Source organism: Eutrigla gurnardus (genome assembly GCF_963514095.1).
Source record: "Eutrigla gurnardus genome assembly, chromosome: 21".
Lineage (NCBI taxonomy): Eukaryota > Metazoa > Chordata > Actinopteri > Perciformes > Triglidae > Eutrigla > Eutrigla gurnardus.
This window is the reverse complement of record NC_139932.1, coordinates 15395406-15423397: the sequence shown is the minus strand read 5'-3', so window position 1 is coordinate 15423397 and position 27992 is coordinate 15395406. Positions and strand designations below refer to the sequence as shown.

The following is a 27992-nucleotide window of genomic DNA, read 5'->3' as shown; positions in this document are numbered from 1 at the left end:
GTCTCTTAAGTCCGTCTGTGTAGGGAAGGTTGAGTAATTCCAGTGATAGAGGTGGTTCACTCAAATAAAACAAACACAAAAAACATCATATTATGGAGATAGTTTAGGTTTTGAGATCATCCCATCACATCATATAAATTAGTGATAGCACCTGTAAAAAAAATCCTTCCGAATACCATGTGGACCTCCTATTACCATAGCAACAGTTGAAGCTTTGAAGCATTTGGGTCAGCCTTTTGTTGTGCAAAGCATTTATTAAATACATTTTTAACAACATAACACTGTGTTTCAGACACATTGTTGTGGTTACACGTGCAGGATAATCCACAGATCTAGACATAACTGCAGCTCCTGATACACAGCCTGCAGTGAGGCCTGTGGATTATCTGCAGTAACGGGAATGATTCTGTTCTGCCTGCTTTTAACCGCGTTATTATAATAGGCAGAATTTCAGTATTTCACAAGCATCATTTTATTTTTATTTCTGAAAGTCCAAAGCTAAGGAACATTTCTAAATCCACTCAGTTCTCAATAATGATCCGATCATTAGCTGGTCAACCATTCCTTCATTATGGTCAAACTGCTATCATGGTGCTTTTCTGCAGATTTATTACAGCAACCACAGAAGACACTAACTATAATGGAAATATAAATTATGCAGGTGTTTTTTGCATGAAACTGCGCTCCTAGTGTGCGTGTCTAAAACTAACACCGTCGGAGAATATATGGATGGATGTTTCCGTGTGAATTTTTGTGTTCCTCCGATCTTACAAACAGCACGGCCTTTACAATCGAGAGAACGCGGTTTCCCTGAGTGATCACCCTCTGATAGTTCTGTGATTATTGTAGTAATGGATGTAAAAACAGAGGGATATATCGACTGGAACATGTCCCGTGGGTGACAGAGCTGAGCTAAACCGATCCGCCTACTGCTGATAGAACAGCAAAGGGTAGTGCCAGTGGAAATAACCTGAAGTAATTATATGTGCTAAGCTTAAGTTCTCTTTTGCTTTTATTTGTATTCCCTTTTCACTCCTACCTCCAAATGTCTCTCTCTGCCCTTGTGTCCTCCTGTGTGGTTTTTCCTTTTGCCTACTGTGGCTATGGAGTACCCAGATTTGTTTTTCTGTCGACAGGTCCTGCTGTCTTTGGGTGTAATGGTTTGACTGCTAGTTCCATCGCATTTGAGAGAGCTAGATGTGAGGGTGTGTCTGTGTGTGAGTGAGAGAGAGATGAAGAGAGTGGGAGAGAGAGAGAGGCTGTCCTGTTTGAGGTCATGCACTGAAGGTCACTGTGGGGGAACAGGCCAGGCTTTGTGCACTACAGGGACTTGCTGATCAATACGGTGTCCTAGCTGCTGCCCTACTTCACACTGGGCAGAGGGGGCACCGCATAAAGGCCACACACAGACATGCACAATGCGGCAGCAGCACAACCATCATGGATTGTGATGCAACGTGGTGTTCGCCGTGCCATCTGGTACTCGCCGATATCTGGGTTTTTTCATTTAAGCCACCCCATAAGACCTCTCTGAGTGCAGACTATAGTTGATCTGATCCAATTCTGTACGTTTTGTTGCACCTGAGCATCATTATTAGTTGACTGAGTTTACAAATGTCAAGTAATTCCCTTCATAGCCTCGTTTCGCATAGTTAGGCGTAGCAGGACAAGCACAGGTGTTGCTACTAATATTAATGGCTCAGATCCCTTCAACGGTCAGCTGACAGCAAGCCACGACACTGAGCCGGCTATTAATCTCTGGAAGGTTCTTTATTTGATATGTCTTGCTGCTAATGGGATTTTCCATAAAATTTTGGATATTTGCAGAAAATAAGCGATCACATGTTTTGTTCAGCCAGATAATCTTCATTAAGCCAACTTTATTAACTTATTTTCTATGGTAGAACAAAGGGTTAAAACCTCTCAGCTTGTGTTAACCACAGATCTTATATCAGCCATCTAACCAAACTGACTGAATCGGAAGTGCAACTCATTTCAGGCTTTTTTGCACTCATTCCTGCAACACTCTACAGGTTGTCTTTGTAGACAAAACGGAACAAGTTAACTGCTTGACAGCTTATTGAGAAAAGTAAAATACACAAAACATGGATTTAAGTAATTGATGGGCATATTGTGTGCCTGTTTTATTATCTGGAGAGTCGGTGTACAGCGGAGAAATGGAAGTAATTGAAAAGTCTCATATTTTTTTATAATGATTATGCCAGTGATTGAGTATTCTGTGTCTTACTTGTACACTGATGGTGATTAATTCTCCTACAAAGACGGCTACAAGACATGCTGCATGATAATGAATACAGCTCGCTCGGCGCCCGCTCAAAGACGGTCCTTTCGGCCATAGGTGAGCTCTGTACAGGAAATTAAGCCTTTGAGACAGAACGGGTCGTGACAGCGCAGATGTTTCTGTAATTGGAAAAAGAGAATGTCATGTTTAATGGACCTGTAATTTATGTGTCCTCGCTGTCTGAGCACAGTCGGTGCAGATATCTTAGTTTCCCCTCACTCTACTGTAGGCGATTTCCCCGTTGTTACATTTTCATTTAGTCGCACCCTCGTGAGTTTTGCTGAGCGTGCATGCAACTGGTGGCCATGTGTGCAAAGACGGTGCGTTCCCAGTCATTTGACCGTGAAATATTGTGTGTTTTTCTGTCTGTGTGTTCAAGCGAGACCTTGAATCTGTGTGCTTAATGACATGAAGAGGAAATATAAGGCTTGTAATATCTTTGCAGAATTGCAGTGAACTGTTTATGTCATGTGTTTTCTTGCTGGAGGAGGCTGCAGTCTTGACCAGATATCTCTCGTGCAATGAAATCTATTATCTCATTACCGTTCTCCAAACACGCACACGCTATCCTCCCTGCTGACAGCAAATTGGATTATGGAACATTGTTTATGGAGATTATTTATTGGATGTCTCTCTCCCCCCGGACATAAATATTTCAGCATTTCACACAAACATGCATAGTAACATAGACCAGCAGTCGAACCCCTCCTGAGACATTTCCTGTCAGACTGTACGTCACAGGAAAGTGAGCGTTGTTTTGATGTTACAGTGAAACCATCTAGAGATATCGGAGCCAGGCGAGAAGGAGACCACAGGGAGGAAAGATGGTTTTAAAAGGAAACGAAACTAAATAGAATACTTATCTCGAGTACAACCTGAACTACAGTATAATACTAAACAAAATGGAAAAATATGAAAGAAAAAAACCTCATACAGGCCTAATATTTGCTAATTTAACACTTACATTAAAAACTGAAAGAACATGTGTCACAATTATAAACATGATGTTATTACTAGGATAAATTGTGTATCCATATTGCTATTTACATATTCTCAAACTCTCCACTTGCCAGACTTGACTTTTATACCGTTTTCTTGCTCCTTTTCCTCAGTCAGTGTCTTGAATGGTTGTGTTTGCGTCTGCACATCGGCTGGAGGCCACAACGCTCAACCTTCCTTTCTGCTCAAGTCAACCAGTGTTGTGGCAAACACTGTAAAGAATAGGAACAATGAGAGGCCAATGCGAAACAGCCGTCTCTCTCTCTCGCTCTCTCCCTCACTCCCTCACTGAACCCCCCCCCCCCCCGTACCCCCACCTTCCTTTACTGAAAGGAGCCATTGTCTCTGGCCTGGATTGAACAACTCACACAGTACTTTTCCTTTGAGGACTTAAAAACTTTGCCTGCTTAGATGAAAAGCGATTCCCTTTGCTGGCGTGTTTACAGTACTCATGCACACTCACGCGTATCTCCACACACACACACACACACACACACACACACACACACACACACACACACACACACACACACACACACACACACACACACCTGCACACAAATATGAACCGAACAAAAACACACGACGCATGGCCACACATGTGGGCACCACCACTCTAATAAAGCCACGCTGACACATGAACATGCATAATGTGTGTGTGTCTGACGGCTCCGGTGTGCTCAGAAATCTCAGATTCCAGGCCCTCTTAGCCTGCTGGCCACCCAGCAGAGCCCCACCTCTCCCTACCTCAGCTGCCCTCCTTCTCTTTTTACCGATTGCCTAACACGCTCAGACCAGCTCCGATCCCTGACCATCCCTCAGCCTGCCGAGGCCTTTCAGAACAGTGTTGCTGGTGACCGATTAGCACCATCTCCTTGACCTCTCCCTTCACGGATCGGACATGTGAGCACGGAGCATATACCCAACTTACCAGGTGTGATGAGTTTTGAGGAGGTTCGAGGTCATTAGATGGCAGAAGGTGCTTAACGAGCTGGACCGGACCAGGAGCCATGGCTCAATCTGAAGACAGACCCAAGGCGGCCGCTCTGCCGTCCCGTTCCTGCGCTAGCGTCCCAGGGACCGGCCGACTGCAGAGGCGGATGGCTTTTTGCAAAATGGAGGACTTCACCGTCGACAGCTTTGAGCTGCTTTACAGCGGAGCTGTCGATAAGATCAAAAGCCACAAAAGTAACCTCAACCTCAGTAAGTTTGTCAGCTTCAGTCATTTATGGGTTAAAGATCAATTAGAGCAAACAGAGGTGGTACAGTGAACTAAGGTATTTGATGACCACTGTGTTGATTGTAATATCAGTCAACATAAACTTGTGTCAGTTCATAAACCTCACGATATTAGTCTTTGTTTGCTAGATAACCTCTATCTTATTAGATTAATAATTAACTAATTAATTACACCTTAAACCTGTGCAAGTAAACCCCAAACTCATAGCATTCTAATAAGATGGTCAAGTACAGGCTCTGTAAGTTTTATTATTCCATTTTGTTGAGATGTATGCAGACTTTATTTCAACCCATGGCGATGTTAAAATGTAAACAACAAAAATCCCCTGTCATATATTTTGTCACCTTCATCTTCTGACTTGAACCTTATCTGTAAATGAATATACTTTATTCCCAAAACCAAACATGCTTCGGTCTCGTCACATCTTATTTAACTGCCTTCCACATGACGAACATTTTCTGCTGCTTTCCAACCTTGATTGGCAGATAATCATGTCCGTAACTCTCTCTAATCAAATGTATGTTTTTTAGCATTTTCTTCTCCAACATTACAGTTTCATGGAAACCCTGCATGGGAGAGAAGGTCATCGCTATTAAAAGGGACATCTCCTGGCATGACATTTAGCTAATCCTGTGTCTGTTACAGATAAATGGCCTAGTTACCATCCTTCATAATGGCCAAGGAGACCCTGTGATATGGTAACCCAGGATGAAGATTTATATATAGATGACGGCAATCCAATTTTAGAAGCAGAGCTGGTGTGTTGACAGTATTATTAATACGCTATCTGATGTAGAGGGACTCTGCGGAACAGGAAAACGATTGTACTCTATCTGTCTCTGTCTGACAAATATAATATATCGCGTCCCACTGTATCGCACACTTGTGGCCCCCTTTGTGTCTCGGAATGAGGCACCTCGGTTTCCGGTGTTGGAGGGGGGGATTTGGTCCGGATGGGAGGAAGGAAACCTCGAAGAGGAAAAGGGTGGAGAAAGGCCAAAGGAGTTCTTGAGATGTGTATACATAAACATAATTGCACAAGGTGGAGCGAAGGGGTAGAGCATATTATGGGGCCAGGAAATTGTGTTGAGGGGAGGAGGAAGGGAGTGCCTGTGGTGAGGTTAAAGGTGAACCGGATCGACGGGCTTTAAGGTATGGACTCCTGCAAATGAGTGACGGTGGCATGTGAGTGTAGGAAATGTAGTGTTCACGATCGTTTTCTGTTCAAATACAGTTACTGTAAATCACAAATTGACATTACATCACAAATGTGGTAATTTTAGGTATTATTCTTAAATTTGAAGCAGTTATAATAATGCTGCGTTTTGGACCCACAGAGACTCAATCAACAGACTCTGCAGTTACCTTCAGATTTAGCATCTTTTTCTGCTTAGCTTGGTTTCATGGCCTCAGTGTTGCCACTCTCATCAACCTTGTTGCCATGTGCAGAGGCAGCTGTGTTTGATAGACCCACAGCTGCAAATGGAAGTCAGCTGTTGAAATTAGTGGAGGGTTTAGTCGCTGAAGAGTCAGAGACTTGACTCAGGAGGTGGTGGAGACCAAAACAGAAGTAAAAGACAAGTCAATATTGGGGTTAAATACCTCGGGCAATTGATGGTTGATAACGGAAAGGAAAAAATATTTAGTAAATGACAGTATTATTGCTGTTAAGCGCCACGTTCAGTACAGCGTCAACATCTGATCTGGTTCAGCCTACACCACCCAGGGTGCCTCGCTGCTGCTGCAAGGCATTTGTCTAAGAGGTTTACAGATGACAGTGAATATCCTGGCACAGGGCAGCCCAGCCAGCGCTAAGCTGCTCAGCAACCTTTGGCCGGCCTCTCGCTTATTATTACACACCCACTCTCTCTGTCTTGTTTACATAAATACCGTACCATAAACACATTCTTCTGTGAGCAAATAGGGGGGTGAGGAAAACTGAGCCGTCCGAGAGGAAAGGACTTGTAGACTTGACTTTAAAAAAGGAACATCAGATCTGGAGATCCAGTACATGTTTTCTTCCTAAGGTGCACATGTGTTGTTGTGTCCGATGCTTTAGCTGCAGGAGGTGCCGCTAATGAATGTTTCATTAGCCCTAAGGGGAAGAGATAAAAGACGAGTTGGATATGAGATTAGGTGATGAGAAGGAGAGTCTGGCAGCTAAATTCTTGTAATGTGAAACCCCTACTGTCTGTGTGATGAAATGATCTCAGGGAAAGGCAGGGGGGGACCAGGTGATATACATTTTCTGCGTTATCACTTCCCTCGCTGTGAGTTTGGTCCCTTCGATGAATGAGGGTTCTCCAGGTTGAGGTAATGTTGCTTGTGTTTTACGTTGGAGAGATAATAATCTGTTTACTGGCACTACTTAAACATCCATCAATACAATATGGTGGTGTCATGCTGCACATTATCCTAGAGATCCTAAATATGATGGTGTTTCCGGTTAAAGTGGTGAGTAATGGACCTGGGTCTGGGTTTTGCAATATATATGTGCGTAAACTTTTGGTGTTTTGAGCAGGGTTTAAGCCGTGCTTTTGCCTTGTGCTTCGTTCTGCAGGAATATTCATTTGTGCCTCTTCACGTGCGCATGCTTTTATTGCCTCGTCTCCTCAAATATTCATGTGTCCCTTTAGTCAGGGACAATTGGCTGAGAGGAAACACCGCTGATGTTGCACCCCGGGGTTAGAAAGCCCTGATACCTGAAACCGCTTCATGCTCGGAGCTGATTGACAAGAAGGAAGAGTGGGGTGAAGGTGAAGGGAGATGGATGGAGTCGAGGCATTCTTTTTAATCTGCCATTTTTGTGGTACTTTTGCTGTGGTGCAGCAGGCGTGAAGGCTCGGGCTAACCTAAACTTATAGTAACAAATCCTCTTCATCGCTGAAAAGCTTTGCCAATATTGTAGCTCGCTAGAGCCTCGAATCACTGTTTATCATCTCCAATGTATGCAATATTGATTCTGGCACTCGACAACGCAGCTGACATTTTCGACGTGTAACTTTAACCCACTTCTCTGTGGTTGTTGTGTTTGCCTCCAGTCTTTTCTTTGTTTTGCCTCCAGCTCACATCGTGATATGATAACACACTCGGCTGTAAAAGGGTCTATAGATTAGGTGCTCTGTGGGTTGTGTATCTGCATAAAGTTTGAATTTCATACTTGAGATGGCTTTTCCGTGACCCTGAATGCATATGTTGAGCTCTTCTGGCTCGTGAAGCTGATCTCCAGTGTTGATGTTTTTCAGAGGAGGAGCTGAGGAAGCTGCGGGAAGAGACCAATGTGGACTCCCTTCGGCAGGAGCTGGACCGAGAACGAAGCAAGAGGATAGACCTGGAGCAGAAGATGAATGATGTGCTCAAGACCAGGTAAGGCACAGAAAAAGAGAGAGTCAGAGTCACGTGCATGACGCGGCTGACGGAGACGAGGATGGGGAAGTAATTATGAAGGGATGTGGTGACACTGCACGTAATATTTCAACTCAGCAGAGTTTACCACAGGTCATTCGGATGGTGTGCATGTGTCAGTCTCGGTGCTACCCAAGCTTTTGATTATAAATAGAGGCCTCAGCAGCTTGGTGGGCGGGGAATCCATGAGGAAGTGTGTGTGTGTGTGTGTGTGTGTGTTTTGAGGGAGATGGAAAGTGAGAAAAAAACAGAAACGGGTCATGCGCCGGCCTGTCGCCCAGTGCACACTGACACAGTAGCTATGCTGGTGTCGAGAAACGCCTGCGCCTCTTGGCACCGAGCGAGCCCCCCTTAAACCCGGGGTGTTCATGTACGGGTCTGCATGGGGTCAGATGATGCTTCGGTGCCTGCCAGTGGGAAACTCCACTGCTCTCCGAGTGATTATCAGCTCAGAAACATGAACTCAAGAATGTCGGACAGGTGAGGATTTGTTTTAAGAGGTAACCTAAGAATAATATGACCTAGTAGTTTTCTCCAGTCAGTCCATGGACATCAGTATCCAAATGGAGAAAAGTAGGCGCTCTCTCTCTGTGGCTGCTATACAGGTGTTTTTGAGCAAGGCAGCAGAGCTTACTGGCCAGTGTGTAGGTAGTCACCGGTAGTTCCCTGAGCCTCTTCACCATCAGATCGTTGACTTAATAAAGGCAGATTCAGACTGAAAGCGTTCCTCCTCACTCTCTCTATCTATCCCCATATGTGTCAGTAGTTAGTCATCTATTGATTTATCCAATGCAATATCAGCACAGTGGGGCTGCCGCTCTGATAATGGAGAAGTGAGACTAACACTCCACAAATCTTCCTCTCCAGGCTAGAAGACTCTCCGCCACAGCCTCCCCGGAAACAGCAGTCGCCCTCAAACAACGGAACAGGTAAACCCTCGGGATGATGGGAGGGAGGGAGGGAGGGAGAGGGTGTGTGTGAGTGGGAGTCCAGGGGGACTAACTGGTAGTGAGTTGGGAAGGAAGACTCTGACGTCTTGCGAGCGTGGGAGTTAATCAAGAGGACTCTTGTGTGCGTGCATGTGTGCAGGGGAGGTGGGGATGTAGGCTGTGTGCGGTGGAGTGCTCCACAGGAACAGCACAGGAGTGTGTCGGAAGTGTTGGCGGGTTATTATAGGACATGTAGCAGTGTGTGTGTGTGTAGCAAAAGAAATATACACGGCACTTCCTGGTGTGCAATTAGTTGTATCAAGAGCAAGCAAGCAACAGCTGTCTGCATTAATCCAAATTATTCTACTAGGGAAGTTAATTGTTAGTGTGTGTGTGTGTGAGTGTGTGTGTGTGTGTGTGTGTGTGCGTGTGTGTGTCAGTCATAAGGGTGTGTGTGTTTTTAAAATACGTCACTGAGGGAAGAGGGGAAGCTCATTCATGCAGCAGTCAGATGGTATTTCTGAAATGTGTGTGTTTTGTATATTTTGGGCTGAATGACAACTATGACAATAACAGTCATGGTAAGACTTCCATCCACCCAGTGACGTGCGTGCGTGCGTGCTTTTTGAAAGAGAAAGGGAGCAAGGGAAAGAGACAGAGTGGCTTATTTTGGAATATGGGTTATGATGGTAGATCACTTCATCTAGGGCTGACAGCGTGGGCTCCAAGTAGTGTCGGAGGTGTGTGTGTGTCCCTGTTTTTCCAGACAGGATTTAGTGTGTGTGTGTGTGTGTGTGTTGCGGGGGCTAAAAGGTCAGGGCGAGAGTGAGTATAACTGTTGATGATGAGAAATTCTGGTTAATGAGACTTTGGTATCTGTACACAACATATTAAATTGGCTTCAAACAGAATGTTGTCGTCATTGTGGTGGAAATCGGTTTATGATCACCTGATGAGAAATAAGAATACAACTCCTAACAGAGCTTTGAGTGATTTATTCTAGAAAGAGTCCAAAAACAGGCTAGCAGTCGCTACAGACGGACTGTAAACAGACAAAGTCTAATAAGTCAAAGCCCTCGCAAACAGGGTGTCCAAGCATACACCTCCAGAGCTAACTATCTGGCCAGATAGGGGCAGACTCCTGAAGAGTCTGACCAAGTCTTCAGTCTTGAGAAGGGCTTTTTATACAGATGTTTGTGATGTGTCATCAGAGAAGCATTGTTCCGTTGTTTGTCTAGACGGAGAACTTTGTCCAGGATGTGGTTTTTGAACCACTCATCCGTGTCCATAGATCCATATTGACTTGCCAGCTGTGCTGGTGTCACAAGATGCATTTCACAACTTATGTAAGACATGACATGACATAAGTGCAGAATACAGGTCACCTCATGACACATGGAATAGTAGGAGTTAAAACTACGCAAACTACTAATTATACTATGAAAAATTCCCATCACAGTCATCAGGGGAAAAAATAAATAAAAACAGGAGAGCTTTCATTTTGCCATAACTACGTTATATATTATTTTTAAAATGGTGTGTATTTATCCAGTGACACAGCGTGCACACATGCTGCTCTTCACGACAGCTGCTCATTACAGCCACAGTCACTTTGTGTATAATTACCAGTTACCCCAGAGCTGCTGGGGGTCGTGTTCTTTGCTCAGGCACACATTTTAGAATCGGGAATAACGAGTTAGAATGATCCAACTGGTATAATGTGTAAACTTGCTCTTATGATACTAGTATCTTGACCGTATCTCAGATTTGCTCCGGTCCTTTTTCACGCCCGTTTGTCCTCTTTAGCAGACAAACAGCAGAAGGAGGTCTGGAGTTCGCGGCTGCAGAAGTGGCTCTACGAGCGCTTCGGGGTTTACATCGAAGACTTCCGCTTCCAGCCGGAGGAGAGCACCGTGGAGGCCGAGGAACCACTAAGTGCTAAAAGGTGGGTTGCTTGCTTTGGAACAGAACACGGAGTGTCTGTCCTCGGGTATCGATTTGTGCATTTGTTGGAGGAGATGGGTTAGTCAGACAGCTAGGCAGCAGCTGGGGAGCAGAACAGCTGTCTTTGATTGTGTTTTTCTGTTTATTTATTGCATTTTTAGACTTCGGATTTGCACTTTGGAAATCGTATACTGGTGTGCGTACCTTCTGACATGTCCTTCTAATGCACCGTGGCCGTCTCCCTGCTCTTTGAACTCTCTTTGCTGTATGTTCCTTGCTATATGAGATGTATTCAGAGCAGGCTTTAGAGGACGGAAGAAGTTGAAGGCCCTTTTCGAATCCATCTCTCTCTCTGTCCCCTCTTTCTCTCCTGCTTTTATAAAGGCTAGTGACTCATGCCGGGCTGATGAAGGCCGACGCGCCGCCACCTCCTCCAGCGCATGAGGCAGATTTCTCTTTTGTGTGCACGTGTTTAGAGCCCTGTGCATGCTCTGACCGTCACTGTTTGTGTTTCCCATCCAGGTTAACAGAAAATATGAGGCGACTCAGTGAGTACTCACAACACACACAAACAAATCAACCGTAGAAGCAAAGAAATACTGACTTTGCTGCCAGTACACTATTCATGTTTGCAACTAAGTAGCAGCCACTAAATGTTGAATTAAAGTGTCCTAAACCCACTGAAAAACATGCTACTGTCTTTTCTTAGAGCGAGGAGCCAGACCTGTCACCAACTTCTTAAGGAACCTCTCCGCCTTATCCAATTGGCACTCCGTCTACACCTCAGCTATTGCCTTCATTGTGAGTTTGCACCTTTCTTATACCTGCTAACACATCACTCTATAATGCTGAACTTAATGCTATGTTGATCAAGTTCTCGGCTCGAAGGCAGATCCATAAATTGGCCGATGAACCCATTTGGTCGTACATGAAATGAAACGATACAGTCATGTCTGCTCCACGGTGATAGATTACAGTGGTTCTGGACTGCAGAGGTCTAATCAGATCATCATTAATCTCCACAGTTAGTGATTACGTTAAATTATATTTAATCCGATCTTCAATCTCCGTATGTAGACGATCCTGCTCTTGTGTTGAAAGCTGGCTCTGATAGAGTCTTCCAGCAGCAATATAGCAGAAATGAAATGCTTCTAGTCGGTAAATCATCATTAAAGGGAATCTTTATGTTCATCTTGTCATCAATTTGTCTTTCTCTCATACATAATGCCACACAGCATGAAGCTTGGTAACTGATAGTGTTCAAATTATGACAACTCAACTGCATTATGGGTTCATTCTGGCTTCAGTCCTGCGAGGCGTTGTGTTTAATGCCTTTTAAAGTCTGGATAAAGTCTAATCTTTTTTCTTTTTATTAATCATTCCTATTTGTCTGGGGGTTGACAACACATTTCTCTGTGGTATTCGTGTTTATTCCTTGCTTTACCCAGACTTGGATGTGTAAAGTGATCACTTAACTAAATGTTAAACTGTTCGATGTTGTGTTTTCCCTGCAGATCTACATGAATGCTGCTTGGCATGGCTGGGCCATTCCCATGTTACTCTTCCTGGCTATCCTGCGCTTGTCCTTAAATTACCTCATCGCCAGGTAAAAACATTCCTCTTCTGTGGATAGGCCGATATTAGAGAAGCAAGTCATTGTGCCATGCTTGATTTGAATTTTTTTTTTATGTATTCAGCTTTGGTTTACGTCGTGCTTTGTGTAATAAAACCTCATTAAACTTAACTGAGGCCACAGCTGTTCTATTGATGAACAGATGCACCACCGCTGACCTCTTTTCACCGTATGAGCCACACACAAACATGAATGTACTGCAGCAAATGATGATGTTGATGATAAAGGACAGATGATTGAAACATCGACACATGCCCGTGCTTATAGACATAGCAAACAAGTGTCCATAACTGTAGACAGACAAAATAATGGACAATTACATTTTAGGTGCATATTAGTCTTTGTTTAGTCATCCATCTAGAGTTTGACTATCAAACTGGAGCACCTGAAAAGTGATGCAGGTTGTAAAGATGTTGGAGACGTGTGGAGGCTGAAGAGTCTTCTTTCTATCTTCCAGAGGTTGGAGGATCCAGTGGAGCATTGTGCCTGAGGTCTCTGAACCCACGGTGAGTCAACCTCCCACTTCCTGTTTTAACTGCTTCCTGTCTCTGTATGTCGGGAGGGAAAGCGTTTCCACCAGTGGGGGTGAACATAACGTATCATCTGTGCTCTTTGTTCTCCTGCAGGAGCCTCCGAAGGAAGACCTGACTGTATCTGAAAAGTTCCAGCTTGTACTTGACGTCGCTCAAAAAGCACAGGTACAACACAGTAAATGGAACCTGTCCAATCAGTGTTCACAGACGGGGAGACGGTTCTGGTTCATTCAGTGCTTTAACTCTCCTTACAGAACCTGTTTGGTAAAATGTCAGACGTGTTGGAGAAGATAAAGAAGTAAGTTTAAAAAGCAAATATGTTTTATTAAATGTGGAGTTTGACTTGTATTTAAGTTATTCTGTGTGTTTGTGTGTATTCGTCTCTCAGCCTCTTCATGTGGGTGCAGCCGGAGAGCACCCGGAAGCTTTACATCTGCCTGTGGGTGGCTTTCATCACCTCCTGCGTCCTGCCATACAAACTAATGGGCTTCATGATGGGTGAGAGTCTCACGCTAAGACTAAGCTCCTTCATCCGTCTGTACATACTGTACACGCAGCATCGCCTCTCCAAAAGAATGCAAATACTTGCACCCGATCCAGCGCACACAAACAAATGCATTCATGCAGCCCTTGTGTAACGGTTCTCCCTCTGCCTGCGAGGGGCAGCTGCAGGCTCTTGGCATGCTTATCTGACATTGTTAGCTGCCGTTGTTATTTGTTAACTAAGTGCCGTGGGCTATTAAATAGGTATTGATATTAAAAAGATATTAATAAGGAAATCTTGTGAAAGAAGTTGAATGATGTGAGATAAATGACAAAAAAGGCTTTAAAAGTAAGATTATTTGTGGACAGTTTTTCACAACCTTCCATACATTTATTTTTTTTAATTGTTTTGCCTGTTCCTTCCTCTCTCCTTTCCAGGCCTGTACGCCGGTATCAAGTTCTTCATCATAGACTTCTTGTTCAAGAGCTGTCCAAAGCTGCGGGACAAGTACGACACGCCCTACATCGTGTGGAACAGCCTTCCTACGGACCCCCAGCTCAAAGAGAGGACCAACGCCACTGTGTCGCGGCGGGTAAGGACCCAGAATCCACCCACTGAAGTCTCCCCACATCACTGCCCTCTCCTCCCCTCCGACAAAGAGGAAAAAACCCATCAATAAAGTACCAAAATACCCCCAGTCCTGTCATGCATTACAGCTCGCTCACGTGTACTCTCTCTGGTGTCGGAGTGAGCGAGCGACCTCCAGTCACAGGTGTGCTCTGTCCTCTCTCTCTCTCAGCTCTCTGGCTCTGAGAAGGTAGGGACTCTGGTGTGTCTCCCTTTGGATCCTCTACCGCGCCCAAGCTCACCTCAAAGCGTGTGTGTGCGCGCGCATGTGTGTGCACGCAAGATGTGAGACTCACCTCAGTACTGCCAGTCGGTGTTTGTGGACAGAATGGATCAAAATGTCACCATGACTTATAGTCATAATGTCATATTTTCTATAATTATGCTTTTTTTAACATTAAATAATTAAATGTAACTTAATAATAGTAATAAAAAACAATCTTTTTGATCCATTCACATAGATGCTCTGTAACAGTGCAGCAGTGTTTCTATTGGATAGTTAAAGTGCACATAGAGTAGCACCTTGCCCATCATTTCACGGTAGTTCATGAAGTCCTTCCCTTTCCCCGTTAGTCGTAATGATTAACCCTGTTTTTAAATGTCGGTTGACTGCCATCAACACTATTGCAGAGGACGGGTAAAAGAAGATCACCCACATGTACATCTTTAGTCTCCGTATATATATCTTTTCCACACACTAACTAATGCCTGATGCCAACAAGTGCACATGCATAACGATGCAACACTGAAAGTTGAGCCGTCTTCATCCCGGCCACTCTCCTCAGCAGCTCTGGGAACATGTCGTCTGTTGTGTGGAGAGAGTTGGTTTTAAATATTTATCCCTGTCCTTCCTCCTCTCCCACATCCCCTTCTCGTCTCCTTCATGGCGTTTTCTCTTTTATTTCCGTCGTCCTGTCATCTGTTTTTTCCTCCCTCCTCCTCCTCCTCCTCCTCCTCCTCCTCCTCTCTCCAGGTCCAGCCGGTGGTTTCACGGAGCAGCCTCGCCACCATCCCATGTGGGGTGAGCAGGGAGGAGGAGGCGGGGCGCTCCCACAGCACCAAGAAGGGAGCCTTTCATGAGATCTTCAACCTGCTGGAGACGGAGCGCCCTCTGGCGGGTGAGAGGGGTTACTGCAGCTTAAAACCAAAGCCATCATGTTACCCGTCTTTTATCGAGTGGACCAAATATCCACAATTCTTGCTTAAAAGCAATTGAATGTTGAAGTGTCCATCAATCTTCTCTTTAATTCCTCCTCCCTGTGTGTTTCCAGTGTGTGAGAACGGCTGGAGGTGTTGCCTAATAAACCGAGACAGGAAGATGCCCACAGACTACATCAGGAACGGAGTGCTCTACGTCACGGAGAAGTAAGCATCTTTCTCCAACTGGCTGGGGGAGAAAAGAGTTCCTCTTTAAGGTGGAGCAGAGAGGAGGAGGAGCTCTCTGTGTCAGTCAGTCAACGGCGGATCAAGTAGGACGGCCCTCCTCCTGAGAATATCTCTGATCTCTAAATGTCTTCACCTCCTCGGATGTGTGACTGACAGGAAGTGCATTCACTTTGTCGTCTGTTCTGCTTGCCTTTCACTGAGCTCTCTCTCTCTCTCTCTCTCTCTCTCTCTCTCTCTCTCTCTCTCTCTCTTCGTCAGTTACCTGTGCTTTGAGAGCTCCAGCTCCAGATCCAGCTCATCCAAGAAGAATAAAGTTATCAAGCTGGTGGACATCACTGACATCCAGAAGGTAAATCCCTCCAGAAACTGTACATGAAAACACATTATTTGTTGTTATTGTACATGATTATGTGCTATATTAAAACTAATAATAATCCTCTTTATTCTGAATGCCTAGTACAAAGTACTGTCAGTCCTACCAGGAAGTGGGATGGGCATCTCTATAGCGACTCCTTCCACTCAGAAGGTAAAGTACGGGGAGATTCCTCCCCCTTATTTACGTTCACGCGGTGGTTTTGGATTCAATTCCATGAAATCAGAAAGAGATATTGATTACCGAGCATTTCCGCCCCCTGCAGCCATTGGTGTTTGGTGCCATGATCCACAGAGACGAGGCTTTCGAGGCCATCTTTACCCAGTACATGAAGATGATGACCACCACCAAACCGCCAGCCAGCGCCGAGCTCTAGACAGCCTGTATCCCAGCAACAGACCTCCACACTGGGGCCTGGAGTCTGGTGCAGAGAGCCTCCTGAGATTCAACTGGACTCTTTTCCTTTTTCTTTTTTTAGAAGAGCACCACCCCCACCACACTCCTCTGCTCTGTTTGGGCATCAGCTTCCTCGTTGGAGGGGACATATGTGTGTGTGTGTGTGTGTGTCGCGTCACACACTTTCTCTGGGTGCTGGATGATGAACAAAGTCGGCCGACTGGTTCTGAGGAGTGGCGAGGATCGGTGTGTGGTTTTTATCAGGCAGCAGAAGGCCGGCGAGGGGGCTGGTTCTCCTCTCCCACCTGACCGACCAACGGACTGGCTGACTGGTTTTCCTGGCTGACTGGTTTCCTGGCTGACTGGTTTCTGTGTTTGCATGTGTGAGTGACTGTGTTGGGCAGAAATTGGCTCTGTTTTCTCTTTGTGTTCGCGAGTCAGTGGAGGGACTGCCAAGGTTTCAAGAAGTGGCTCCACCTGGCTGTCAAATGAATATCATGCAACGAGTAGAAGACAAACAGGAGGTTTCTTTTAACTGCCAGATATCTGTAGGAACAAATGTGTAAATTCTTCGCTTTATAAATCAAGAACAACCGTTGATGTTGAAGCATTTAGAGATGGAACTGGCGCCTCGTGGCAAAGCCCAACATTGTGTGTGAGTGGTCAGTTTTAAAAAAAAAAGTGTATTAGCTGTGAATATGTCAGCTCATTATTTGACTGACATGGAGCCTTTCTGTTAGTTTACATTGCTGCTGTCCATAATTTATTTTCCCCCTCTCTTCTTCTTCCTCCACACATTTCAGCAGCAACGGTTTGCTTTTAGTCTTCGTCGTCGACCTAACAGAAAAAAACGTGCATTCAGCATCCGCTTCGGTGTTTGTGAGTGTGCGAATGTGAAACGTGTCGTGACAAAAAAAAAAGCCTTTTCTTTTTTTGGAAAAATGATCTCTTTGTAACAAACAGCCTTCTGGTGGTCCTGGAGCTGCTGATTGCGTCCAAGACGAGAGCACAACCACCGTCAGATGGTTACCACGCCGACTGCCATTTAGAGCTACGACACAGCGGAGAGCGCAGCCTCCCGTGTCCACACTCCTCTTTTCAAGGCACAATCTACATAAAGAGAGAGGGTTTTTTTTTTTTTTTTCTCCCGGCACTTTAGTAGAATGTTAACTGGAGTTCCTCACATTGATGGATAGACTTTTTGAATACAGAATACGCTCAGTGTTGGCAAACGGTCTCAAAGTTACCACTTAGGTATTTCTCTTTTTTTTTTTGTCACACTTTGTATTAATAGCAGACTGACATCTCCAACGAGCCAGGCGACCTTTGACCTGATCGTGACAGAAGAAGGTACTTGAAAAGGCAACCACTAGCGCGTCGCTCCTTCACACATTTCAGCCTTTAAACTCTGAATCTGAACCTCATCGTCCAAGATCAATGCGGAAAAAACCACAACTATGAGCTATGAAGACATGCCTCATTTTTATTTTTTTTGCTTATTTTTCCACTTCTCTGTAACGCAGCAGTGAGTAGAGATCACGTAGGTGCTCTTCCACTCGTTCCAGATCTAAATGTAAGCTTTTGTAAACAGTAGTATATGAAATATATGGTTACGTCACTTTATTTACAAAGACACCGTTCACAAGACGAAAGCAGGCCTTCACTCTTGCAGAACGGTTTTGATATGTAGAATTATGATGCCAAACTCCATCAGACACTTGAGAAGGAGGGGAGGTCGGGATCCGGAGGGCCTTTCTCTTACAAAAAGTAGCTAATCCACCTTCATTAACTGTACGCCCAGCAGCACAAACCTTAGTTTCTAATGTGTCAGTCTTACAGAACACTGTTAAAAGGGAGACCTTGACATTTCTATTTATTTTTTTATTCCAGTCATTGTCCCTCACTGGGTAAATTCTTTATATTTAACGGTCCTAAATCACACTGGTGTCACCAATCCTCCAGAAACCCGGATTATATTCCGTTATCTGACTCCAAATGTCAAGGTTTCTCTGTCGTCTGTACGAGTCCTCTTATCCTCGTTACTAATTAAAAATCAGCTGAGCTGGATATGAAGTTGCCAGAGAAAGCAATGGACCGGTTCAAAGAACCACTTTATTTTATTTTTTTTAAATTCAAATTAATTAAAGGATGGAGATTTTTGTTTGACATCCATTTGTATGATTTTTTTTTCTTTTTTCTTTTTGGCTTGTTATTAATAAGCTGCCTTCCCAGTCATGGATTTTCTATTTTTGTTTCGGAATGAATTGGATCCATGAAGGGGGGAAACCTGTGGGATGTTGGAGCAGGTGAAATCATTAACGCTCTCACTGTGTGATTAGATGCTACGTTGTAGCCCCTTAAAGCTTTTCCCTGAAGCCTTTTTTCAGAATCCGCTATGGGGGTCTGGGAGAACCCGACAAGGCTGCACTCGGATAAAGCACAGAATGTATCACCTCTAAAATCTCTATATATTTTATTTTGCCAAATCTTTAACTTTCTGTCTGCCATATTCTGCCTACGCTCATGTTTACAGAAGGTTGTAAAATATGTTGTTGTTTTCCTTTAATTTCTCTCGACCCAGTTTGAATTCCTTTTGACTCTGGAGTTATGAAGACTGGACTGCTGTTCTTGAATTAACGTCAGATCTCATTGGCTGTGCACCGCCCGCGTGACTATTTTTGCTCAACTTAAATCCACTAGGGGGCGACAACGCAGCTTGGTCACAGTGTTAGTGCAGGTCTCGGTAAAACCGCGGAGCAGCGATGGTCATGGTGGACGGAAATGGCAACACCAGTGTGTTTGACCCCTACAGTGTAAACTCATATTACTGTAAGGCACTTTGGAGAAAAGAGGCCAGCACATTTTAAAGGAATAGTGCGACATTTTGGGAAATTGGGTGAGAAGTTTGATGCCACTCATGTCCGTATGCATCCAGTTAGCTTAGCTTCATCTTTGGACAGTTGGTGCTGCCGGCTGTAGCGATGTATTTACTCGTAGAGGTGGAAATGATTAAGTTATGTTGGTTTACTTTTTATGTACGTTTATTTAGGGATTGTGTCATTTCTATGATGTCAAATTTAAATAAAATACTATGGGAGCATATGAAGTCATATATTCCCAATTATTTAGCCATAACAACCGTCTGTAAACGAAGATGATGGGTTTGTTAAAGGTTATTAAAAACCATCAGTCAGGTAGGTTCACTAACATCAGAATGTACAAGCAGGGTTTATTCAGTGTAATCGGATAAGTTAGACACTTCTGTCCCTTTATGAACTCCTCACTACTAGAAAGCTATTAAACACATTTCCCAAAATGTCTAAATATTCCTTTAATTAATTTACCGGCCGGCTGCACACGACGACCTCGCTGCTGGCGAACACAGTTCCACTGTTATGTGTGTCAGAAACACCGGTGTTGTCCTTCAAGGTTCCCTCGCGTTGACGCTGCTGTCCTCGCTGTCCTGTTAAATATGCAGTTTCCTGTTGATTTGTTTATTAAGCATTTTTCAACATCCACACCGAGTGTACAGCACTAACTGGACCGGAGACAGATGACCAGTCTCGAGGCTGCAGACGGCCGTAATCTGACGTTATGACTGAAGACGTTACTAGATAAATTAAGAAGAGTCCTGTTTTATGGCCTCATAAAAACGTGTGCAGTCTCAGTGAATTGCTAATTAAAGCCCAAGTGTTACTGGAGGGGAAACTGCAATCATTGAGAGTAATTAATTTGTGACACAGTGATCAACTTCCTCATTTTTTTTTTCTCATTTTGTTTTTCGTCAAAGAGGAATTTGTATACAAATGATTGAAATGTACAGTGAAGAAAACGAAACCTGCTGAGTTTTTAAAAGACATGTCTATTGCAAAACGATAATGTGTTGTACATTTTTTAATTTAAGTAAATGAATTTAAGGTATTTTGCTCTTGTGTCTGTCTTTTTTTAATTATATTTATTTATAAATATGTATTTTTGTTCAGATAGTTGGACAAACATTCAAGTGTTTTTTCTCTCCAGACTGCAGTGCCTCTACACGGCCACATGAGGTCACTATGACACTTTGTTTTGAGCTCAGTCAGCCGGGAGAATAATCCTTTTTTTTCTTCCGTTCTTCCACAGTGAGGTCAAAGGTCAGAGATAGCTGCTCAAGGATATTTCAGCACTTCTGCTCTCTGTAGGGATAAGAAAGTGGGCGGTTTGGCACGTTACCAGTCTAACTCCATTTCTATGGTGATTGGATGGCCAGAGAATCAATAAGGAGGTGGATGAAGACATGTTTGCACTCTCGTCTTGCTCTTGTGATCTCGAGTGAGTGAGTGAGGCAACATTTTAAGGCTATTTGTTTTTGTCCGTGACCCAGAAGAGGAAGTTCATTCTGAATTTTTAATATATATTCTGAGCTACATGTGGAGAAAAGAAATAAAACAATCAGACATCGTGTCTCAGGTGTTTCTCAGCTGTAGAGGGGAAAAGAAATCCAGTTGAGATCTCGATGTGGGCACACATAATGACTTCCTTTTGTAAAAAAGTTCTGCGTCCGGAGCAATTGAGCTAAATTCAGCTCTCGCATTAGGCCACGGCTGACAGGTTCCCTTTATGCCACAGTGGAAATTACCTCCATAAAGCGGATTCAAGCTGTGAAAATGTCTGTCTGTGAGCGCGCATCGAGAGCCAATGGGAAGGCTTCCTGTGCAGGTGGAGAATATGGCTGCAAAATAAAAACTATATGAATGTTAGAAAAGGCCGTTTGACAGAAAATCTGAAGAACAAACGACGTGCGACACTGAGACGATCTTTCCACCTGAACGAGTGGAAGTTCTTGCAGATACCAAAGCATTGAACTATTGCATCCATATCAATATGAAAGCACATTTTGGCGGAGAAATGCATAAAAGCCACAAATGTATAATTTATATTCCACTGGATTTCCTTCCAAACCTGAGAGCTCGGTTAGAGATCGACTGCAAATATCAAGACAATGTGGTTTAGCTTCAAAAAGAACAGAAAATCAGTCCTGGCTCTACAAGAAAGGCAAAGAAAAGAGGAGATTTCCCACAGAGGAGCTGACGAAGCTTAAACGCACACTCTCCCTGAACCTAAAGTGATTCTCCCTCACTGATCTGCGTAGACTTGTGGATGTGAAAGTCTTCACACAACCGAAGCTTTGACTTTTTCCCACTCCTTTGTTCAATAAACGCTCCGTTTCAACACCGGGAGAGGAGGGGCGTCGCAGACGTTCATGCCGTTAAAGGCAGGCGAGACACCCTTTAAATGACACCGCCGAGTCACTCGGAGGCGTCTGTCTCGCCCACCGCTCTGCTTGATGGATTCGGTGTATTTTTAGTCAAACCCAGAGGAGACGTCGCCGAAAAACGTGGCACCATTTAACAATTTGCACCACAAAGTGTGACGGACCGACTGTGTGTCCTTGTGCATCAGAACCTCAGTATATCTGTAACCTTTAATGTAAAGTACGTTTTTCCTGGTTATCCTCATTGGAAGCTAACGTGAGACTGCAATGCTTAAAAGAAGTCGGTGGCACCGGTGCAGGAATGTAGGTTTCCTTCGGCTGGAACATAAATTCAGCAAATAAAAACATATTGACAGCTTTTTGTCCGATTGAGTCATAAAACCTTCTCAAAGCAAGAGGATGACGTCCGCCAGCTGAAGGCCGTATTAACCTGAGCTGACCTTCACGCTCCGACACCAAATCATACGTCAAATATTATCATTAATATTATCAGAGCAGTAAATATGGAATTTCCACAGAGGTGAACTTCTGACCTCCAAATCAGGCGGCAACCTCCGGTAATGAAAACAGAAGTGCCTTGGATTTGCATTCTTTCTACTGGCCAGCAGGGGGCGACTCCTGATCATAACTTAATGAGACAATGACCCTTCTTCTCACATATTTCCTTAATAAACATGAGTTTATGGTGTCAAACACTCATTTCATGCTTGCTTCAATACAGCATGATGTTCATTCGGTGAATTACGGTCCATTTAGAGTCAAATAGCACACAAATCTTTATTTAAACGCTTTATAGCGTTGTCCAGTCTGGGATATGTGTTCGTTTTTGTTTCCAAATTTAATCCTTTCATAATGTGTTTAATGTGAAAGTTAAAATCTTTTTTTGGTCGCCTAAAAACATCTCATTCAGCGTTCGGTTCTACTACAAGTTCAACCAAAACACAAAAACGAAACAATAATCTTAATAATTTGAGTTGGCTGTACTTTGTCAATCTCATGTGTCCTTAATCTCGGCAGTGATTTAATCCGACAGCTAATTCTTAAACGCTTTTCTCCGCTCTGCGCTACATGAAAAGTCATTCCCAAAGTCATTAAGATTCATCCTATGGCGACCAAGTATCTGTTCCAAGCTCGATGCACATTTCAGTGACATTATACATCAGCTCCTGCTTCCCATCTGCCAGCTCATTATTGAACCGTCCGCCTGCACAGGTGTTTCCACTTATCCGGCCTAATTAGACCTCGGATCAGGATCGTGAAGGAGACTCCTGTTATAGTTTGACTTGCTTTTACTTTTTTTTTTTTTTTTTTCAGGGCAGAACAACCTTAAACTTTCTTTTTAAAAAGTTCAAAAGCATGTGGAGTTTGGTTTCCTACCCACCTGGTCTGGAGGTAAGACATGCAGACTTTCCAGCTTGTGTTTGCAGTATTTCTGATAGAGCCGCTAACACGGCGGTGTGTTAATGTGTGTGTTCCTAGCTGTGGTGGGTTGAGGTGACCTCTCCTTCTCTGTGTGTGGTGGTGTGGAGAGGACAGACTTTTGGATGCCCGGCCATCAGTCATTAGTTAAATGATGAAAAGGATAGCGGCCCATTCTGGCCATAGCTCTCCCCTCTAGCAGCTGTCAGCACCCAGCGTGGCCTCTGTTTTAGCCTGATGCATGTGCTTGTCTTCATCATGGATGCTAATGGCCATCATTCTAATGTGCACACACATAAAGCAAGTGAATGTGGAAGAGAGATCACCCAATAGCAACAAAAACTATCGTATAAAATGCTTTTCTTATGGAAAACAGAATGCACAGTATGTAATATAATGTTGGCCTTCTCCCGCTAATGTAATTTCCCATCTCCCCCCTCCTCCTCCTCACAGACGCTAAGCAACAGCTGTTAAATTTGATCTGGATCAGAACACCGATCAACGTTTAGCCAGCACGCAGTCCAATAACGCGCCTTTTTTAAAATTGGATTCTGACCCAAATCGGCTCCAAGGAGCGAGCAGCAGGAGCTCTTTGTCTTCGCGGGCGATTCGTCTTCTTCGGTTTTCGGCGTTACCCCCCCGGTGAACCTTCCTGCGCCGAGAGGTACGCCCACGCAGAGAGGAAGCAGCTATTTCTGTCTGTGGGGCCACATTGTCTGCTAATTCACAAAACCCAGCGCACACTGTTTTATTATTTTTGTTTAACTACAGCCAAATGAGGCTTTTCGAGCTGAGTCGAGGCTTCCAGAGAAGCGTGAGAGACAAACACACCAGCCATAGAAACGCTGTAATAGCCTCTGGCTGGTGATAATGGCTTGATGGAAGCATCGCTCATAACTAAAGGTGATTAGAAGTTAGTCAGACTCTTTTATTCTTTTTTTACAGGGCTGTAGCTGCAGACGTAGAAAATACAAGAAGGTCAGGAGTTAAAGTAGCCCCCTTCAGCAACTTACCATAGTTACTGTTGCTATGCCTGTCAATCAGAAGCCTGAAGGTGTGTTCACCAAATTCACACAGCAAATCTTGCCAATGCAAAGATGCAAATAGATGCAAATTTGAAAAAATGTAATTGTGCAGGTTAAAAAACCTCAACTCCAGAGGAAAATTTGTGTGAATTTTGACAAAAAACTAAACGGAGCTCTAACCTCAGAGTCCGAACCAAACTGTGTAGAAACCAGGTGTCCAAACAACAAGGTGGCTGCCATATTTGTCTCATTACATTATTTAAAGTGTTGCTGGAGCAGCTACACTGTTAGCATAGCTGCGATCGAGCCAAACTCCATTCAAAAACAAGCCTTTTAAAAGTGACAAACCTCACAAACTTGTTTATTCTGAGTTAATACTGTGTAGTAAACCAGCTGATGTGTCTCTTGCTTCACAGTGGATGCAGCTCAGTGGGTGATGTTACGAAGTCAGACAGGACGGCGTTTTGATTATTTCAGCCATGATGGATGAAACCTTGTTGGTGTCTACGTCGAGGTAAGCCCCCTTCTCCTTAAATGTTGTTTCTTTAAAGCCTTCTCCACGCTGTCTGGAGAAAACCATTCTGGTGAAGAAATTCTTGCGGAAAAATACACACTAAAATATTAAATCAGCCTAAAATATAAATATAAGTAAATGGAGTAAGTAAATCTTTGCTGAAACTCTTCAAATCCCCAGAAGAAAAAATAAAATTCAGCGGTAGCTACAGCCCTGCTCATGCATTTGTTTTACACGTACTTGCACTTACAGCATAAGATAATTAGGTAAAATATATATATATATATATCTTTTTAATATATTGGAAAATATATATCTTTTTATAATCTGTTGGAAAAGTCGTCTTCTTGTCCTGGGGACTTAAAAAAAGACCCATCACTGAATTTTTATTTGTACTTTTCCTGCACATCCTCCCCCAAATATTTGAAAATATGTAGAACTTGAGTCACCATTAATAACTAAAAGCGCCAGAACATAAAGAATGAATGAATTAAATAGATTACGTCTGGGTGGGAAAAGACAGAAATAACCTCCACTGCTGTGAGAATACAAACGTATTCTTTCAGCCTCATAATAGAAACACTAACATTGTTCCAGATCTGAATATGTGCGATAAAACATCTTAAAAATGTTCACCAACAAATCATAAGATATTAAAACGTGATATAAATTAGGAAGGAATCATAATAAATGAGGCACTTGAGCTGCTTCGTGTCTGTAAAAAAAAAAAAAAAAAAAAAAAAAATCTGTGATGTATTGAACATAAGTAGTTATGTTAATGAGGTCATTAATTAAGCTAAATCTCATTCGTTAGCAAATAATTCTACGTCGCCAAAGTCCCCTCCGCATCACGGTCAATATTAATGGGAGCTCTGCATCTCAATTCATTAAGGATTTATAGCAGATTTGAGAAAATCCTTTTTCTCTCCTCATTAATGGGGAAACTTCTCCAGCGAGGTGTGACAAAGTCTAATCATCGATCCTGTGGAGCCGATGGTTCTAATAGTTTCTACTGTTTTAATAGAATGAGGAGGCAGCTTTTTATATATATATATATATATGATAAACGTAGAGAATCATCACTTTATTGAGTTTGGAAATGCAACCTCCCAGCAGCCATTTCACTCCCTGAACCACATTATTATGTGTGTTTTTTTTTTTCTTCTTCTTTTTTGGTGTGCGTCCATTTTAATAAACTGATTCCACATCCCTCCGGTGCCGCCGTCTTCCGTCCTCGTTGCCCGCAGCGCCGGGACGCTAAAAGTCACTCAGGGGTCGGCAGACTTATTCGCATTCATGCACCGCTCCGCTTGTTGGGGGGAGTTTTGACGTACAGGGGTGCCAGCTTGGTTCACGGAAACATTTGACATGCCGGTGCCAATTAGGTCCAAAACCTTCCCTCAGGACACACACACACACACACACACACACACACACACCCTTGCACACAAACACTGGCGACCTTCCCCGCGGCCTCCAGCTGTTTGCTGTATAATGAAGACTGTGGAAGCAGAGAAGGGGAGTGTGTGTGTGTTGTGTTGCTACCTGGAGGCCGACACACACTCAACACGTTTGATCTGTGCTGCAAAATTACATTTGACATAGATTTATAAACTGAAGATGGAAAGTCGATCACGTTCCCTCGTATTTGAGAGAAAAGTTAGGAACTGGTTTGTTTGTATATTCCTGCTTTAATGAGGGACTTTTTGTTTGCTCTGCTCTTGTTATATTACATCTGTTTATTATATACTTCTATATATATTTTTAATGTGTGAGTTTATTCCATTCTTGTCTCCATAAAAGCCTTTAGACACAGTTTTATTGCATTTTTGAATATATTCCTTACATGAACTGGCTACATATTAGTTTCCATTAATTCATTGTAATATTTCACAGAAGAAATAACAGTTTTCCTCGTTAAAGCATGCACCATCGCCTACTGGATACTGTAGTGGTAGCTAATGTTAGCTTAGCATAGAGATACTTTATAGAACTTCTTGTCCACTTATCTTTTATTGGGATTTTATAGGAGTATTGGCAAAATCGTAGTCCGCACGCCGCTGTGTGTCGTCATGGTGACTTCTTTATACACAGGCCATGGGTTGTTGTCTGGCAGCAGCTGGCTGACTTCCTGCTGGCTCCCTGCATCATATCCTGATATACGATGTTCACATTCAGGCCAAGGAAGACAGATGGTTTGAGAAAGGAGCCTCTTTTCTGCCATCTCTCAACAGAGGAGGTGGTTTGAGACGTAACCTCTACAACACAGTCCTCAGATCAGTTCCCCAGACGCATAAACAACATCCACACTCAGACTCATGTGACCCGAGTGAGTCAACGACTCTCAGGTGACCCATCCAACACCCATGGGACTGGTTCACTGGATGGCCCAGGACCCTCTTGCCCCCCCAAAGTGCTAACGACTCAAATATCACTCGAGGGCCGATTGGGTCCAGGAGTCACATGTTTCTCTCAGTATTAACAACCTACAAGTTAAATAAGTCCAGTTTCCATAAAGCTTTCAAGACCCGATCTAAACCGCGTCTCCTTCTGATGATGTCTTTAAAGCAAATTACTTGTATGTTTTCCTCATCAGCTGTTCATCCCATAAAAGGGAGAAACCAACAATGATCTGTAGTAATAATAATAATAATAATCGGTCCTGCTGCCACAGCTCACACAAAACGTGTATTAATCCACCGCTGAAAGTAGTCCTTGATAGATGCTCCTATTTTACTTTTACTCCTATTTGAGTCACGTTCCCACCATTTTTGAGCCTTTTTAAAAATGAGAAATGTATATTTGTGCCTTGTTTTTAAAGATCTTCCATAGCAACGACTGGGCAGGTGGCTGAGGGCCACACACGGGGAAATTGCAGCGCGTCTAAAGTACAAATACATTGTTGGGGACCATAACACCATCCTTTTTTTTCTTTATACCACTCTATTCGAGGCGTTCTTGGAACGTTTTCAATCATCAAGCATAAACCCTCAAATGTCGTTCTTCCAACATTTGCGTCACCGCTGCGAACGGTTCAGAACCGCTGACCTCGACAAACCGGCGCTCTCCTGAGCTTCCTCTCCCGCGTTCGCTCGCTCCGCTCTTTAAATGAGCTCGACCTGACTCAACCTGCTGCACCTCGAGGAGGAGGAGGAGGAGGAGGAGGAGGAGGAGGAGGGGGAGGAGGCCGCTCATGAATATTTTAGCAGAAGTTTGCTCATTGCACAATGAACTGTTTTCCCCCATCGCTGCGAGCCACATACATGCAGACACTCATGCATGAAGTCCACACACACACACACACACACACACACACACACACACACACACACACACACACACACACTGTGATTTGATGACTTTTGATGCTAATGAGCTGTTGTGGTGTTTACCCGACACGCATGGCGGGTGTCGCATGGGGGCAGCCGCCGCCTGCTTTTAATGATGTTTATTTGGTGTGTGTGTGTGTGTGTGTGTGTGTGTGTGTGTGTGTGTGTGTGTGTGTGTGTGTGTGTGTGTGTGTGTGTGT

The 27992-nt window shown here is 43.7% G+C and overlaps 1 protein-coding gene across 5 annotated transcripts in view; it reads left to right on the top strand.

Annotated features, from left to right (window-relative positions):
- Positions 1-20172, top strand: part of gramd4a (GRAM domain containing 4a) — a 35651-nt gene extending 15479 nt beyond the window's left edge. The window contains exons 1-18 of one of the 5 annotated variants that reach the window (XM_084039361.1): positions 4183-4504; positions 7787-7907; positions 8814-8875; positions 10682-10820; positions 11342-11367; positions 11529-11620; positions 12334-12425; positions 12910-12958; positions 13079-13150; positions 13240-13283; positions 13374-13483; positions 13907-14061; positions 14269-14286; positions 15070-15214; positions 15368-15461; positions 15741-15831; positions 15940-16008; positions 16121-20172. In XM_084039361.1, coding sequence (XP_083895487.1) covers positions 4312-4504; positions 7787-7907; positions 8814-8875; positions 10682-10820; positions 11342-11367; positions 11529-11620; positions 12334-12425; positions 12910-12958; positions 13079-13150; positions 13240-13283; positions 13374-13483; positions 13907-14061; positions 14269-14286; positions 15070-15214; positions 15368-15461; positions 15741-15831; positions 15940-16008; positions 16121-16231 — 1683 coding nt within the window. In that variant the 5' untranslated portion in view covers positions 4183-4311 and the 3' untranslated portion in view covers positions 16232-20172. Of the gene's footprint in view, positions 1-4182; positions 4505-7786; positions 7908-8813; positions 8876-10681; positions 10821-11341; positions 11368-11528; positions 11621-12333; positions 12426-12909; positions 12959-13078; positions 13151-13239; positions 13284-13373; positions 13484-13906; positions 14062-14268; positions 14287-15069; positions 15215-15367; positions 15462-15740; positions 15832-15939; positions 16009-16120 lie in introns of those variants that run through there. The other 4 variants (XM_084039358.1, XM_084039357.1, XM_084039360.1 and 1 more) reach the window with 4 other exon arrangements.
- The last annotated feature ends 7820 nt before the right edge of the window (positions 20173-27992 follow it).